This window comes from Anguilla rostrata, chromosome 10 (genome assembly GCF_018555375.3).
Source record: "Anguilla rostrata isolate EN2019 chromosome 10, ASM1855537v3, whole genome shotgun sequence".
NCBI classification, from domain to species: Eukaryota; Metazoa; Chordata; class Actinopteri; order Anguilliformes; family Anguillidae; genus Anguilla; species Anguilla rostrata.
The window spans coordinates 32,606,766-32,625,146 of NC_057942.1; the positions used below are offsets into that span (position 1 = coordinate 32,606,766).

At 47.7% G+C, this 18,381-nt stretch overlaps 1 protein-coding gene across 9 annotated transcripts in view; it reads right to left on the reverse strand.

Annotated features, from left to right (window-relative positions):
• The window catches only part of rtkna (rhotekin a), a 73,765-nt gene that overhangs the window by 32,775 nt on the left and 22,609 nt on the right, over positions 1-18,381 (reverse strand). Inside the window, exon 1 of one of the 9 annotated variants that reach the window (XM_064296570.1) lies at positions 4,928-5,670. The exons of the other annotated variants lie outside the window; for them this stretch is intronic. Coding sequence (XP_064152640.1) covers positions 4,928-4,951 — 24 coding nt within the window. The 5' untranslated portion in view covers positions 4,952-5,670. Of the gene's footprint in view, positions 1-4,927; positions 5,671-18,381 lie in introns of those variants that run through there. 9 annotated transcript variants of the gene reach the window in all.

The window sequence follows — 18,381 nt, forward strand, 5'->3', positions numbered from 1 at the left end:
TGATATCGTCCACAGATGCCATAAAACAGATGTACATTACATTAGGTTACAGGCATTTAGCAGACGCTCTTATCCAGAGCGACTTACATAACTTTTACATAGCATTTTACATTGTATCCATTTATACAGCTGGATATAGGCCTATACCGAAGCAATTTCGGTTAAGAACCTTGCTCAAGGGTACAACGGCAGTGTCCTACCCGGGAATCGAACCTGCGACCTTTCGGTTACAAGCCCAGTTCCTTACCCACTGTGCTACACGCCGTCCATGTAGGGAGTACTAAACGCACTCTCTCTCCAGTTTTGACCACAGCCTTCACATAAACAGTCACGAAGGGCCACACTCACCTCTTCACGTCTTTAACACTGAGGGATAAAAGTTAGTGTGACACACGATATGAGTGAGTGTGCGGCAGGTTTATGGAACGTGCATGTGTGTGAAGAGTGTGTCAGACAGTGTCTGTATGTATGTGCATGCGTGTTGAATGTGAGCGGGGATTAGGGTTGTGTTGCTTGATGATATATCGAGGAATCAGCGATCATCATGAGGGATCACAATCTCTACTCCTAGAGCAGATTTTTTTTTAAATTATTCTGATTTTATATATACAAAGTATGTGCGTTTATGTGTATGTGAATGCTGTGAGTCTACGTGTGTGTGTGTGTGTGTGTGCATGCGTACGTGTAGCAGCGTGTGTTCCTGTCACAGTGTTTTGGGTGTGTATGATGTGTTATCGTATTTAGGCTATGTGTGTAATGATATCTTTGGAACCCCACAGAATGGCAGGACAGTTATTACTGGAAGCACAGGGGCTACAAGGGTTCTCCTGTCAGAACCCTCATTTAATTTGCCTGAATGTATGAAACCTGAATCATTTATGAACCCAGCCAAACATTTTGACTGCAAAGCAAGATAACTGTTTAACCGAAAAAGCTACCGAAAAGCCCTGTAACCAAAACAGACTAATTTGCTTTCTCTCTATCCTTCCCACCCCTGCTCATAAATACAAAGCTTCCTCCTAAAGCCATCTACAGTTTCCACAAATTTCCATATCTAATGCCGTAGGACTTGTTCTTCTGTTGAATAACAAATTGCTGCAGGTGAGATTCAAACTCATATCATGCTGTCACCTTCACCAAAAAAATAAATATGAATAAAATTTGTTAAGAAAAATTGTGCAATTTAATTTTAATGAGTCTGCTCATTGCTTCATCATTTCCCTCATCTTAGTATGTATGGCCATTTGAAAAAAAGTATACTAAGAATACTTAATATAAACGTGAATTATACTACGTGAAGTATTCTGAAGTACAAAATAGCATACTTCAGGTATACTCCAGCATACTATTTTTCCACATGGGCGCTCAATCCTTCTCCCTCTCTGTAATGCAGAGAACAGACAGTAAGGCTCTCTTGACGTTTCCAGATTGTATTTCTCCAAGGTCACACCAATGGGTTTTTCCTCCGTCTTTGAGGTGTAGGTGACACCGGGTGATCCTAAGCAGAGATTTCCCTGAGACGGTCGACTCTCTGCCAGTTTGGGCTCTGGTTACTAATGGCGCCCGGGCTCGCCGCGGTCCGTGTTTGATCAATAGAGATTGTGTGTCTCGGGCCTTCTATGACAGATCGGTTGACCCCATTGCTTCACGCGGTACGGTTTCCATGTGCTTCCCAACAGTCACACCTCACACTGGCAGGCAAAGTGCCACAGTCACACACACACACACACAAACACACTCCACCAATGGAATTCATACACTTCTTTCCCAGAAACCATCCTGAAAGTAGAACACTGACCAGGGGGGGTGGAGGGCAGGGGATGGGGGTTGGCATGAGGCAATCTCAGCAATACTAAAACCTCCTTCCAAGAAGAAGCACAGAGAGCAAGAGAGAGAGAGAGAGAGCGAGAGACAAAGACAGAGACTGAGAGAGAGAGCGAAAGGACACATCCGTGTCTCTCTCCTTATCTCTCTCTTCCAGGCCGCTGAAGCTGCTCGGTCACTGGGGGGGAGCAGGGGCAGCTGTAGCCGGACGACCCCAATATTAAATTAAAACATAGGCCTACGGTCTGCAGAGTAACCCCCCAGGCATGAGAAGATTCATGCTCTGAACAAGGGGACGCCGTGACACCGTGGAAAATAAAGAACTCAAACCGCGTACGCGCAGAACTTCACCTTCGTTCCCTCTCTCCTCGTAGACGGAAAACAGACCCCATTAGCACGGCTGCCCTGCACACTTCGCGCGCTTGTCCTATAGAATTACGCACAGCCCACGCACCCTCAGCACGCAATCTCCGTTGATGCTGGAGGTCGCTGCCGCCGCGCAGAGAGCACATCCAGGCGTGGACTTCAAACGAGACCATAAACCCCCTCGTCCCCGCCCCCCGCTTTGCATAACAGAAGGCGACAGCCCTGGCGTCGGGCTTAATCCCCGTACCGAGGATGAAGAGGGCTGACCGATGACGAAGGGCGCTTGATTGACGTTCCCGGGCGTCGGGACGGCCGGCTGATCCGGGCCGGGCCCCGAGGCCCTCTCCCTCCCCCCCCCACCCCCCGGCGCAGGGGGGCCTGGCTCCAGCTCCGGCTCGGGGACGCAGCACATCCCCGGATCACGTGCGTGCGACCCTCTCTCCGCTGCCGACTCAGCCGCACTTCTCATAGCATTAGTATTGATTTTGCTTTTTTTATCGCCGTCGTGCGAGTGCAGGATCTCAGTTTTATCAGTTATCGTTATGTTTTTATTGTAATTGCTGTACGACAATGGGCCGGGCAGCCGGCCGCTGGTTGCCATTAGCGGCTCTGCGGGTCGTGAGGGCCAGTGAGCTCCCCTGGCTGCTCGGAAAGGGCCAGCGACCGGCCTGTTAGAGAGAGGGGAGGGTCTGGCCTTTCTCAAGTGCAGCCGCACGTCTCTGTAGAAACAGGCTGCTCTGGGACACGAGGGAGAGATTGACTGTCATGGTAGTGATCACTGAGTGTGTCTGTGGGTGGGTGTGTGTGTGTGTGTGTGCATTTGTGTTTGTGTCTGTGTGTGTGTGTGTGTGCGTATGAACCTCGGCCATGCTCCAAAGCACATAATGGCCACCAATGGTTTCAGAGCAGACCTTAATTTCCTGACTAATAGCACCACTTATTGTCAAGGTGTTTGCTGTAGCCAAGACAAGCCCTTGAGGTCAGGAAATGAATGAGCACTTTGTGCACTAGCCTTGGTACTACAACATAGACAAAGCTTTAATGAACACAGCAACAACTTTCCCTTCACTAAATACCATTTTTTTAAAAGCTTGATGCTGGTGAGTCTTTTGATTGCAGTCATACTGACATGCACTTTACCTTGCAACACAGGAGTTTTAAAAACATTTTCCCCCACGATAAAAGCATAAATCGCAACGTCCGGAACATTTACGTCCGTGAGAGCTGAATTTAAAGAGTGTGACTGAATGTCACTGCCTGAAAAGTTCAGGCCGTCTGTATCTGCCGGTCTGATCCGAATGCCCTTTTCAGCAGCAGACAATGAGAGCTCGCGGAGCTCAAACATGATTCACACACACAATCTTTACCAACATTCAGCTCAGGACATCCGACAATGATGAGTGAGATAGAGCTCAAAATGTTGAGAGAGGGAGCGACAGAACTCACTCCCTTGGGAGAGGGGTGACTTTCATTCATTCATTCATTCAGTAGCAGTCATAAATCTGTCACGGAAGCACTATTGGTGTTTGCAGGGGGTGGAGCCCCTGCAATCTCCAATAACCCCTAAAACAATTGCAAGGCAGAGGGAATGGCAACATGCTTCTGAGATGGGATCTGCGATTTGCGCAGAAAATAGGAGGTTGGAAGAGGCAACTATCAAGGATACTTTGGAGTAGATTTCTATCCCTGCTTCAAAAGTCTGCCTTATAATGCTTATTCTGGAATGGCATACCAGGAAACCAAAATCAATACATCGTGGAAACAGAATCCCTCCCCCAAAAAAAATAAATATCACTGAATATCATCCTATGGTAAAACCACAAGGTGAAAACCCCTACAATGCAGATACTGTGGTTAGTTTCTCACATAAAACAACCAGCCTTGTGTAAACTTGTCCTCTAGCAAGTTGCTTCATGTCAAATAGTGGATCTGCCGTTCGCCATGGGATAAAAAAGGCTTTCAATTCAGTGAGAAAGTGACCTGCTGTTAAAACAGGTGAAAAAGATCTATAGTCATTGCAGTTCGATGCGGGCAATGGACCTCTCCCCTCTCTAATCCGTAGCAGCATTGGCACGTGCTACTGTACCAGTACAACTGATTTGACGCAGGTCCGTAATTGCTTCAGAAAACGGCTTGCAAATTTTGTAATTGAATACTCTTAACGCGTTGACATTAAAAAAAATAAAAAGAAAATAAAAATCGGAGTGAAAACACAACCTGTCACTTCGTTGAAGATAAAGAATCAATTAGTCAATTTATTTGGCGCTTTATGCTCACTCGACTCGCTACACCGTGTTTACTCAATGACAATGATAACCACGGACTACGTGGCATAATCGTTACTAGTATTAACACATTTCATGTTCTACGTGAATTTCAAGAAAATGTTTAAATACATAGGCTACCTTTTCCTCCCTATAACTTCCGCAATGGAAAGATGCGTTCTGACCTTGTGGTGCAGAGAGCGCACCTGACATACTCCGCTCTACTGATGCGGTATCCGACGAAATTTAGCAAACAAGCTATGTAACAAGTCTTCAGCAATATGTAAAGTAGGGCACTTATGTAGATAAATATATCCATTTAGCCTACCGGTTCCCGTATTAAATTGTATACAAAAACTATACACATATAATGCAGTTAATGTACAAATTACTCAAAGCAGGCACAGATCATTCATCACGTCGGATAATTAAATGAAATGTAAAAAAAAAAAAATGATATCCGTCATACTTACTCGGTGATTCTTGGAGTTGTTCATGTTTGTGGTGGCTCCTGAGAAAGCTACAAACTCCAATCGGCCAGCACACTACTAATGCAGCAATGCATGCAATATCCCGCACCCACACATCAACCTCCGCTATGCCAAGTCCAAGCCCACCTAATCACCTAATTTCAGAACACCGATCGTACAACGGAGGTTTAATAATTCGGTTCAAGAGAAAAGAGACCAGTTACAAAAACGGAGAAGTCCTTGCTCGCTCAGGACCACCGGCGCCCGTCGCGGTCATCTGACCCTGATCATCTCTCCGGGTTGTCATCGGCTCCTCTTCGAGTTGCTTACCGCGGGGGGAGTTCAGATTGAACGGAGTGAGGACCAACCAGAGGTACAGCAGAAGAGGCGGGCGTATTTTAGTAGCCAAGTGTGAGCAGTTTTGTAGATCAACGGCAATTTAAAGCATGCGAGCGCAAACTGATATCTCTAAATCTCCACCGAGGCGTTGCAATGATTTCCGAAATAGATGACAACGTGCTTCCGATACGCCGGGAGCTACTGCCGGACTTAACCACAGGAATACACTGTGCAGCCAATCTCCGTCTTGAATCGCAGTGAGAAGTACAGGCAATTTTTGAAGGAAAATAAAAACATGCCAAAGTCGCGTATAGAGCAACACTGAGCAGACACCAGATCCCTTCCTAAGCTTTGATCCAGCTCATGCCCTCTCTCTCCAGCTCGCCCATTTTAATTTCCACGGCCGCCGAAGACGTTTCGGGATTACATCATCGGCGATCTAACAATAGCGGTGGAGACAGTGGATGGCATTGTGCGAATAAGTGAAGACCGCGCATCCTTTAACTCGTATTTTGGTTATCTTAAATTAAACTACTGAAAATGTAGAACAACTTTCATTTTACTTGCATAACTCCAACAAATATGAAATAAACACAACAAAATAGATTATCTGCAGCAAAATTATAGATGTTTTTTTTTAATTTTAATTCTGTTCAAAGCACACATTGTGAACTAGGCTACACTACACACGTGGTAATTCAACTGGCTAATGTGCGTAACAGTAGGCTACAAAAATGTTATGATGCTTGTTATTCTCGGACTTGTATCTGAATTACATTCTCACAATTAACTTTATGATACAATTAAAGACAATTAAACTTTATTGTACAATAAAATTATGCAGTACGCCGCTTCCCCTGTCAATCCACCTGCGGAAATAACTAATTTATTTCGCACTCATAGAGCTCTTAAAAATTGTGGAGATATGACACCACGGCCCCTTAATTAGAGCCGTCATTAACCTACTGACATACACGGATACACCCATCACACTCTAAGTGGCACTATACGAATTTTAATTGCATCTTTCTTACAAGCAATCGAACCCACGTGATCATGTCATGAGAGTGTGCGCGCTGGGTTGAGAAACTTAGACCTCAGCACGCGCATACAGGATGATGACACTTACAATTTCCTGCACTCATATCAGCTCTCAATTAGCATATGGAGACAAGGGACAGGGTGCACACTAAACTGGTGTGTGTGTGCGTGTGCGTGAAGGTGTTGAGTGGGTAATACAGTAGCTCCTGGCAGACTGCAAATTTAAAACCCACCCATAATCCCGTAATGGGACTGTGCTCCCCATCCACCACAGGAGAGGAACGGTTTGTGGGATCGTAAGTCTCCCCTGAGGGATTACTGAATGAAAACGTATTACCATGTAGAGATGATAAAAAGATAAAAGGGGTGGGGGTACAAAGGAGAGGTCTGGGAAAGTTACAGCTGTGAGGCATTAGTGGGGTGTGGGGTGGGAGGCAGGGGTCAGACCCTCCTCCCTCATAGTGGGTGGGAGCCCCCAGTAACTCTGGTGTCTCCTTATCCATAATAAATCTTGCCTTTATCCTCTTCGATTGGACTTCCACAGTCCATCTCACTGAAATGCTACAAAACCAAACTAAGGTGTGTTTATTTTTCCAGGAAAAAATTTCTGGGGGGTCAACTCGGTCAGCTACTCTCATTTTGGCATCAGTTAAAACCTGAGTTCTGCATTTAGTAGCTTATCCTCATCTGAAGTGGATTCCAAAAAGAAGCATGCTTTTGGAAAAAGGCAAGAAAAACAACTGGTTAAAAAAAACTTTAAAATATAAATGTAACATTTATATATAAAAAGGAAGGAATATGTCATTCAGTGGTGATTACTGAACCGTGAATGTTGAATGTTTCAGTTCTGTAATGTAAGCCTATGTGATGCAATGTTAGAGCACGTATTAAAGGTCTGAACTTGTATGGAGTATCAGGCCAGTGCACTCTCAGAAAAAAAGGTACCATTCAGTACCTAGAAAGGCACAATCGCTTGTCACTAGTACCTTTAGAGGTACAGTTTTGTACTTGTACAGAATTTGTACCCTTGTGTACCTTTATGTCTGAGAGTGTGGGTACGAGCTCAAACAGAAGGCTGTTGTGTCGTCGTTCTGTGTTCCTGGCCCTCCAGCATGCTGCGCTGATGTCGCTGAATTACCGGTGCACCTGTCGCCTCCGTCTCCGTGGGGACCTGACGGCGGCCAGAACGGCAGCCCGGCGACAGACTGAGGCAGATTAACGCACCTTCAGAGGTCCGTGCCAGAGAGAACCGCAGGCTTCCGTGCCTGTCCGCAGTGCCTCAAAAGACTGGCAGGAACCGGCGGATGGAGCAGTTACTTCTGTGTGTGTGTGTGGGTGGCTGGGTGTGTGTGGGTGTGCAACATGTGCTTGTGTGTGCATGTGCGAGTCTGCACATGAGCTTGTGTGTGTGTGTGTGTCTGTGTCTTTGTGTTTGTGTGTATACACATGTGTGTGCAACATGTGCTTGTGCATGTGTGCACATGTTTGTGCATGTCTGTGTGTGTGTGTGTGTGTGTGTGTGTGCACATGTTCGTGAGTGAGTCTGCGTGTTTCTGCATGTGTGAAATCACCACCTAGTAGAACACAGAGCCAGGATGAAGGAATGTGAGTTAAAGAAAGTGTTGGAGGAGTGGAGGAGTGTGGGAAAAAGACATGGTGGAGCGGAGAGAGAGGACGAAGGGTCTGAAAAGGGAGGTATGGGGAAAGGATGGGAATGAGAAAGAAGGCAGAAAAAAGATAGAAGGAGTGTGGGAGAGAAGAAAAGCAAGGAATTCTGGCAGTGTTTCAGCACACAAAACCATCCGCACCCACTTACAGCCCCAAGACTTTGCACATTACAGTCAACACATCTGCACCACCTGGGGATCACACTTCAGCTCTGGCCAAGGATTATGGAGGCGGTGTTTTCTTTCTGGCTCCTACACACCCACAAAGATCCCCTTAGCGAACCGTAGAAAGATTCGGAACCAGGGACGGCCAATCAGCACCCTGCATTCGGGGAATCTGAGGATGTTTAACAGAGGTTTTTGAGGACTGTGATCGATACAGACACTTCTCCTGCTCAGGTAGCTTGTCGGTGGCTCTGTGTGGGTCGGAGCCTGAAACGGGGTCACTCAGTGTCTCTCGCTGCAGTAAACATGCTTCCACAAACAGGATTAAACATCCAGGTCTGTGGAACAGAGGCTGAACTCCAAACAGCTGTACCATTTCCTGACTTGTATCCCCATAGAAGGGCAATGTGATACAGGCGAACGCAGCCAGTCAATGGAGAATGATTCATCGCGATACTCATTTGATGCATTCATGCTAATGAACACAGAGAATGAGTAAAACACGCATTCCGGTGCATCGCGTGCATCCCCATCTGCGCACGCAGCGATGCGATGTCAGTGACCGTGACGGTCTGCAGGGGGATGATTCAGCACAATGCAGTCTGACGCACTGCCGTGGAGAGCCCGCAGCGTGAGCGGGATGGGCGTACCGTACGGACGGAGCCAAGTACAGCAAACAGCCAAGAAAGCCTGAACCAGCACCGGGAGAGCGGGCTCAAATACAACAACAGCATCTGTGGCCAGCGTATCTAAACAAGCACTTCCTCAGGGGTGAGGAGTGTGAATTTACCAAGGGTCTGATATCACAGCCATAAGTCAGTGTGTTCAAATTCCGGGCGACAAAAGGTTGAAATATATCCAACTGTGTACAAAGGATGACCTGCAAGATATACGGTGTGTAGGCCTACTCAGAGGTAAGGTCCTCTGCCAGGTCAAATATATCAAATAATCTAATGTAATGTAAATTATGGTTGCATCTACAGCATCATTAAATCTAAAGACACACATACATCACCCTGCAGCATGTAAATATATCACTTAACAGCCACAAAGAATGCAAATCTGTTTTGTTTGGTGGTTTCCAGAACTAAGTTGTCAAATTGCAAAAAGCTGCCCAATAGGCCTATTTCACACCAAATTTATATTTTTCTCTAGTGCAGTATGCAGTCTCTAGTATCTGCCAAATAAATGTAATCCACCTTGTTTTTCAACAGTTCATTTTGTACTTGGTGCATAACCTGAAATACGATAACATAATATTTATTAAGCACTATCTTGGCCAATTCACATCCATCTTGTTTAGTGCGTCATGGTAGAAAGAGAGAGAGAGAAAAATCACCTTTTCCTGTCAGTGTTTGTGTGCAGAGGACACCTCCCTTCTACACAGTCCTTCACCCGACACAAGTGAAGGAAGAGTGAGGCTTCATGACCCCCAAAATGTACAAATGTACCTCGCATGTACAATCAACCACTCACTGACTTGAACCAATCACAGCTTTCCAATCACTGGGGAACTGAGCCTTCCAATTGGCTGACTGACAGAACACAGTAGTACCACCTAAAATGAGGCAGATGAAAACTCAGTGTCCCATCATTACACTACTCCTCACTCTATGGACCACCCCACCGGTGTGGAGAGACTCCCCTGGCCTCCCTAGTGGTCAGACACAGGTAGTGCAGCCTGGGGACAGTAAATTACCACTGTGGAGATATTCATCCTGGAACACTCAAACCTGGGTTGGAAACCGCCACCCTCCCTCTCCCCTCCTTGGAGGAAGTACACCGGTACAGACAGGAAATGTGCTTTAAGTTTGTTTTTTGTTTTGCTTGTCATGGCAGTGGAAACACTCGAGCCATCAGGATATGGCCTCCGGGTCAGGGTAGAGAAATAAATACCAATCAGAGCGAGTAGAGGACACAAACACCAGAGCGTGCGAAGAGGCTGAAGATTCTTAACAGTGAAAGGACAGAAATCAGTTCAACTGTCACTGTCACTTTGTGCTTTTCCCGGGGATAAAACAGATAAAACAGGCCCCATTTTGTCTCATCTGGAACCTAGTGTGTTTGGCCAACGTATATCACTGGAGCACATGGCAATATACAAAGAAACTGAATGGGTGCAATCAAAATGGCGACAGCACAAAGGCACAGGACTTAAAGGAAGTGATCAACCATTATTTCATTAAATAAGAAACACCACCTGTTAACTGCTGTATTGGAACAAACATGACAAAGAATGAGCAAAGTGATGATCAACTGACAAACAGCTGTAGTTCATTTGTTTGGCTAGTCGAACGTGTCTCAACCAATTTCATCTCAATTATGACTCTTGTTTCATTGTATACAGGTTGCTCACATTCTTTCTGTATGTGAAAAAGGACAACCAATCACACAGAGACGGAGCGACAGCTTGTCACAACAGGTTAATCCGGGGTTCGGGCGGCTCGCCGCCGGGCAGCCAATCAGAGCGAGGTGTGCGCTCACATCCCCCTGTACTACGGTAAGCTGGCTTAACCTTTAGATTTCCACCCGATGACAAGATTAGAGGCCCATGAAGTTTGCCTGCAGGATGAAGCAGGTCATTTTTTTTTATGTTTCTTTGAAAGCATTAACCAGGGTGACTATGCAATCTGCCACCCAACGGAGATTTGACAGGACGGTGAAAAACCTCCGGCTACTACAGGGAGGTGACTCCATTGGCACATATTTTCACAGCGCCTACAGTCTGCTGTGCATTATGAGCTCTGCTCTGCAGCAGCTTGTGTGGACCATGTAGCAGCCTCTCGCAGGCCTTTGCGTGCTAAACAGCCAATCCAGAGATAATATCCTCAGGGCACAAGACAGACAGAAAAACAGTCAGAGAAACATCAAAAAGGGGCTCCTCTGGATGCCGCCCCCTCCGCCCTGCCCTCCTGACCCTTCTGGCGTGTGACCCCACCTTGCCCCCCACCGGGGAATCATGGGGAAAACATGACATCACCCCCCCTCCGAGTCTCCCATGAGTTACATCACTACTTGGAGCAGAAAGCACCCTCCGCCTTTCAACACCTCAAAACAAAGACGCTTTTCACAGCCCACTCTGGTCTTTCACTCTACTCCACACCAACACAGCCCACTCCTTACTCCCGTTCTACTCCCCACCATGAACTACTAACCGTTAAATAGCCTCGAGCTAAGCATTAAATAGCTTACACCTGAGCATTAAATAGCCCAGAGCTGGGCATTAAATAGCCCAGAGTTGTGAATTAAATAGCCTAGGGCTAGGCATTAAAGAGTCTATATCTGAACATGAAACAGCTTAGAGCTGGGCATTAAATAGCGTAGAGCTGAACATTAAATAGCCTAGAACTGAACATTGAATAGCCTTGAGCTGGGCATCAAACTGCCAAGAGCTGGGCATTACAGGCCAACAGGACTGACAGTGGAGTTCTGTGTTCCAGCTGGGGATTGCACTGGCAATCGCGGGCACAGAGAACAGCCAGCAAGCTTTCGCCTCTGACAATAAACAAGCACTGAGAAGCACAGCTCTCCCTCCCAATACCGTGACCACCCCCCCCCCCCCCCACCAAAGCACCCAACCACCCCCGGCACACACAGGGCAGTGAACACGGCTGTTCCAGTTACCGCCAGCCTCCTCCTGTTCCGGGCAGCGCCCGCCGCCGCTACCACTGGGCACGGTCCGATCGTTCGTGCCCGGGATGCCCGCTGAAACAGGGCCAGCAGCTGGGCCAGGTTGGGCCAGAGGCTGGGCAGAGAGGGCAGCCTTTAACACTGCCAGGCTTTGTTTACTGTAACAGGTCTTTTTCCTTTTCCACTTTTCCCTCCCCTCTCTCCTTCTCTGGAGCGAGAGAAGCCAGGAGAGCCCTGCCAAGAGAGCAGGCCCGTCCAAATTACAGGCCCAGCTTTCTGCGCTCTGACGCAGGCCTTCCTGAACACTCCGCCCAGCAATTACAGCCACATGTGCACCTTGTGGAAGCAGAGCTGCTGAGAGAGACAGGCAAACGGACATAACCTCTCTCCCTCTCCCATTCACACGCACGCATACGCAAACACGCATGCTCACATACACACAGACACGCACGCAAGCACACACACAGACATGCACACACATGCACACACACAGACACACATGCATACATACACACATGTGCACCTTGTGGAAGCAGAGCTGCTGAGAGAGACAGGCAAACGGACATGACCTCTCTCCCTCTCCCATTCACACGCACGCATACGCAAACACGCATGCTCACATACACACAGACACACGCAGCCACCCCACATGCACACATGCACACACACAGACACATGCAACACACACATGCACCTGTGGAGCAAGGCGAAGACAGCAAGAAAACTCCCTCTCCATCACATCACGCATGCAAGCATGCTCACATCACCAGACACACAACACACACAGACATGCACACACATGCACACACACAGACACACATGCATACACACACAAACACACACATGCAGACACACAAACACGCGACTGCACACTCACACACATCATCATGACATTCAAGCTCATACAAACACACACCAGCTTTCCCTCTCTCTCTCATAAGCATGCATAAATACAAAGATGTGCACATTTACAGACACACACACACCCACATTGCTCTGTTCATAACTAATGTAAATTTCACGCAAATTTTGGTGAGAAACATGAGACTGGCAGTGAACATAGTGTTCCGATGTTTGCATTTTTTTCCTTTCACAAGCCTAGTCTTAAGTGGGAAAAATTACGGCATCACACATTTTCCAGTGTGTGGTGCACATTAAAAACATGTTTACAGCGATACATTTATTAATAAACTAAACATATTTTCACTTTTGGAAGTAAAAGCAAACATTCGGCTGAAGAAAATAAGCTTTTTTCCGTATTTACCCTGGTGCTCGACACCACCGCTACAGACACAAACGGCGTGTGTTTCAGCTGGGTGAAAGGCGTCATTATCGCGGCCGGTGTGGGAGAGGTGGGGCGGGTGGGGCGGGCGCGGCGGGCGGGGCGGGCGGGGCTGTGGCGGGGCGGGGGTCCGTGCCCGGGCGGCTCCCTCGATGCTCTGGCTCCCGTTCCGGTGTTTTTCAAAGGAAGCCGGCCCCGGGGCTGAGGCATTTCGCCGGATCCCGCGCACAGAGCGGCCATTCAGCGCCGCTCCCGACCGCCGCCGCTCCCCGCACAAAGACCCTTTTCACCGCCGTGCCGCCGCCCGCTACCCGCCGCACCTCACAGGGACAGGGAGCAGGGAGCCGCCCGGACCGCGCGCACAAGCGCTAACACTACTGAACACATGGATACTTAATGCACAAACATGGTGCATATGTGCACACATAGACTTACAGAATAGGGCTGTTACGAGTATGCATTGTGAGTCACAATCCCCTCTTCTTTATTATACAGTGCCCACTACCTATTGAACCCTCCAGACCTGCAGGCATACACACTTATAAGAGTAGGTTTTTTTTTTCAAAAATCTACGTCAGTGTTCTAGAACTCTAGTATTGATTGTTACATGAGCATTAAAATGTTCTGTCAAGAACACTCTAATCACATATTTGTGACCTTACACCTTAAAGGGTTACAGCATAAGCACCAGTTATGTACGCACACACCAATGTTTTTGCAGGAAAGCAGCCTGCATGCAATACATGCATAGAATCCTCTTACTGTCTGCACCCCACTGCATCCCACATCCTTCTACACTGGACTCCGTAGACTGTGTGCACATTCCTAAGAACACCCAATCGCACACACGCTCGCAGCACAGACCCCAGGCAAGCAAGCTATACACACACACCCAGACTTCAACCAGGACAGCGACCAGCAAACGAAACAAACGAAACAAACACGAGCGCAAACACGAAATACGTGGGAAAGCGTAACGGTAACAAACTAACGGGCTACCGGGGGGGAATGCAAACAAACCAAAGGGCACGTTTGACTCTCCGTTCCTCCTGTCCGGAGAAAGGACACCCTTGTTTGCCCCAGCCGGAGACTCTGGTGCTGCACCGCAGCTGAACCAATAGAGGAAGAAGCCCAGGCTTCACTGCTCTGCTGTGGATGGAGAGCACTTCCTGTCTGTGCATGGCAGCTACACTGCACTTCCTTCCAAGACCAGTGCTCCACTGCATTAGGAGTCTGTAATGCGAAGGTCAATGCACAGCTGCCATAGCCATTAGCTCATGAAGTCAAATTACATTCATTTGGCAGGCGCCCTTAATCAGGAAAGCTTGCGAAACCCTTAAGTGTAAAACTAAGGGTGGACCAGAGAACGGAAGTAACCTCTAGGTGGGGTGTCCTGGGGAGATATGCCCCCCCCTCCATCCCCAATCCACTGCCCCTATTTTTACAACAGCAGGTCACAGCTCAACTATTAGTCAGCTGAACTACCCTGTGGGGGGGATTACACCCCCCTGCCGAACAGCTGAGTATCCCCTCAACTCAGCGGCCGCGCGGGGCGATGAAGGTCATGTCACGGCCTGTCACGCTGTCGTTTGGCCCACCCCCCCCCACCCCCCTCTGCTGCACACGCTCCCCAAATTCCTTGATTGGTTAGAAAGTCTCTCTCTGCTCAGGCTTGTTAGCACAACTGATATGTGACAGTGTTGGCCGACTGGCAGCCTTTAGCAGACAAACGCACACACGTGCGCACACACACGTATGAACAAACACGTACACACACACAAACACACACAGGCAGCATGAATATTAACAGGTGGACAAGTCATTTGTTAAAGAATTGCCACAGAAAGGCTGAAGTTCCCCAGCGTTCAATGCACAGTCCGCATTAGTGGTGGCTTCTTAATGTCTAAGCGGGACGAGGCCCTGAGGTGGGAGCGGTCCGTGCTTTGTTTTCGATGTGCTGGTTCGCGAGCCGGTGCTCTTCTCTGGAGTGACTGCCAATGTTTTCCGGGGAAGGGGTGCAATTAATCCCTTCAAACGGTCCCAGTGTGCCACGGCTCTTGATCTGCCTAATCCTTCACCGGTGACAACAACAACAGCGGCATCGGCAGGGGAGGGAGACCCAGGAGTCCCGCCCACCTCCAGACTCCTCCCACTGGAAGCTCCTGCTGAGAAGGTCAAAGCCCTCAGGCTAGGCCTGAAAAGCGCATATCTCTCCTCCGCCCCACTAAGCCAATACTTTTAGGCTCAATAAAAATGCATCTCCGGGGGACTGCCTTACACAACAAAACCCAGAAAAGGTGTTTTGTTGGACATGACAAGGGCCACTGGTGCGCCATCTGTCTACTGATCACAACAACACACGTTTCTTGTCCAGTTTTTTTTTTTCTAGTTACTCAAAATACAAAGATTCCACAATTACAAATGAAAACATGAAGACAGTTTTGATAGAACAGCCCCAGGACCAGGAGTAAAACATGGCCCTGGGGCTGCTCTGCTAAATCAAAAGATCAGGGGGTCAAGAGAGTCAAATCCAATTAAGTCAGCCTTTTACACAGGGCTTTTAAAAGGTGTCTAAAGTTCTTACAGCACTGTCATTAAAGGCAACAGGACTCTCTTCAGTTCATTAGACACTACTGCTTAGCTTCTGTGTCAAGGAAAAGGCGTGCGCACCTAAGAAATCTCACATCTCGCTTCCTCTGAAATACATTTTATGGCTAGTGGCCACAGACAGGCTAACGATAGCCAGGAGGGGGGGGGGGGGGGGGGGGGGGGTGCCCAGCTGGACGTTAAGTACAGCCTGCAAGGAGCTTCCTCCCCCGAGAAAGGGAAACTCGCAGGCCTGTCACTCTCGCCCTGTCGTCAATCACTTCCTGCAGCGAACAGGCATCGGGGAGAGGGTGATGTCGTGGGGCGGGGCCATGAGCACCCTCTTGCCCTCTCTCCAATATTTTTGCAAGTCAGGGGCATGCTGGGAATTCCTGTTTCCCAGCAACAAAGCTTTACTAGCGCTACGTCAAGGGGGTAAACGCTCAAGTTTTATGAACGACAGAGGCATAGTAAACTTTTTCCAGAAAAAACAGTACAGGGAACATGGTCAATTCCCATTTTAAAACAGGCTTTAAAAACTCGAACAAAAAAGCAAGTGGTTCAAAGTGAGGGGCTAGGAAATTATGAGGCAGCTCTTACTAGGCAAGCTAAAACCACAAGCTCTCTTGCTTTGTTTGATGTTGCTGTATTCTGCACAGAAAACACATTATTGTGCACAGCTAAGAAATGCAGTCACTTTGAAGAAGAATGCAACATCTCGTTCTTTGGTTAATTTCTATTTCTGATAAAGTTGCAAACAGCAGTCGTGTTCTGAAGGCATCCAAGCCAGCACGAGCGTATTGATGGGCAGGGGGGGTATGCAGTGGGCGGGGGCTAGGCATCCGGGGTGGCAGCGCTTGGGCATTGGAGTGGGTGGCGTCCTCCAGAGCAGAAGATGAACCGGCACCTCTGGATGTTTACCACATACATACCCCCCCCCCCAGGGCTCAACGCTGCCCTCTCTGGCCAAATGGCCACAAAGCGCCACATTCCTCCCAGGCTCTCTGTGGGTCAAAGCGGCTCCACGGGACACAAAGAGCCAGTGTTACTGCCATCGACCGGCTGGGCCTCAGAGATAGCACAGCAGGGCTTATTTCCTATCGCATTCTTAACTGGTCACTTAATGGACAGAAGTCCGACTTTTGACCCGACGCGCTTACCCAGAAATCAGGGCACACACAGTTGGGCCCTTTCCCTTAAGGAATCTCCCCAAAAAAAAAAATCAGTAGAGCTATTCAAGGCTATGATTTCACTCAACCGATAAACAAGCTCTGAGATCATAAAGCACCCCTTTCATACAGAAGTAGGCTGGTTATGTGAAGCGAGTATAGGAAAAAGATCTAATAAGTCGGAAATAAAACTGAAGTGGATTGGTTGATTTCTGAAAGCTTGTGCATTAGTGCTGCCTTTGGAAAGAAATAGTGTTGTCCTGTCTTCTCAAAGCTCACAGTCAACATCCTGGCTGGCCAATGGGACAGCCACTGCTGCTATTTAACATATGCACACAAACTACACATAACTCTGTACTCCTGGGACTCTAATCTTTCCAAACCCAGCATCCAGGTAACAAACCAATGCATTCTATGTGGCCCACCCCCACAAACATTTATCTTAAACCTTAATGAAATTAAATATACTGCAATATGCAGTTCTGGAAGCCAGTCTTGTGGACAGATGTGACCAATATTTACTTGAATCAGAGTAATGGCAAGAGCAAAAGGAACTGCCCAAAATCTTAAGAACAACTCCCCCCTTCATCTGTGAAACATGGAGGTGGTAGTGTTATGGTTTGGGCATGTATGGCTGCCACAGGTACTGGCTCACTTGTCTTCATTGATGATATAACTGCTGATAGCCGCAGCTGAATCAGTTCTGAAGTGTACACAAGCACCTTATCTGCTCAAGTTCAACCAACCTCCAAATTCATTGGTGGTGCTTCATCCTACAGAAAGCCAATGATCCCAAACATATTACTAAAGCAACAAAGGAGTTTTTTCAAAGCCAAAAACTGGGATATTCTTGACTGGGCACGTTTTTCACCCTAAATGAATCCAAATGAACATGCATTCATCATGCTGAAGAGAAACTCATGCCCTTAAATAAAAGCAGAGACTGTGCACTTTAACCACATGCAAATAGTTTGATTACAAATATAAACTTCTGGGGTACAGAACCAAAAAATACATCTATGTCATTGTCCTAAACATTATGGAGCTCACTGTATGTAAAAAGTCTGCCTGTACATGTCTGTTATGGCACTGATGATGTGATTAACTTGATTAGTGTGAATGTCTGTAGAGGGGAGATTACAAGCATTTTTGCTTGTGAATATCATGGATAACACGAGCACTGAGTTCCCCTCAGCACCCACCAGTGGGGTTGTACTCCAGAGAAAAATGGAAACTGGAAATACTGTTTCTCGTGGAAACGATCCAAGCCTTGTGCTTGAATTTGGCCTTGCCATGCATCCCTGGCAACTGAAGCGTGACATCACAAAGGGGAACGTTTCTGGAGATCCTGTTTGCTGTGTGTGGACGGCAGCTTGCCGTGCGTTCCGCCCGGTAACGAGGTCAAGCCTATCCTTAGTGCTGAGCCATGCAGAGCACGCAAAGGCAAGAGAGTCAAAATTGGGTAGAGTTTGAGGCCAGAATTCCTATTAGCATTCTGATGGACTCTACTCGCCCCTCATAACAGGTAACAGCTGCAGACCAGACAGCCAATGTGTTTCGCACGCCAAAGCAGGAAAA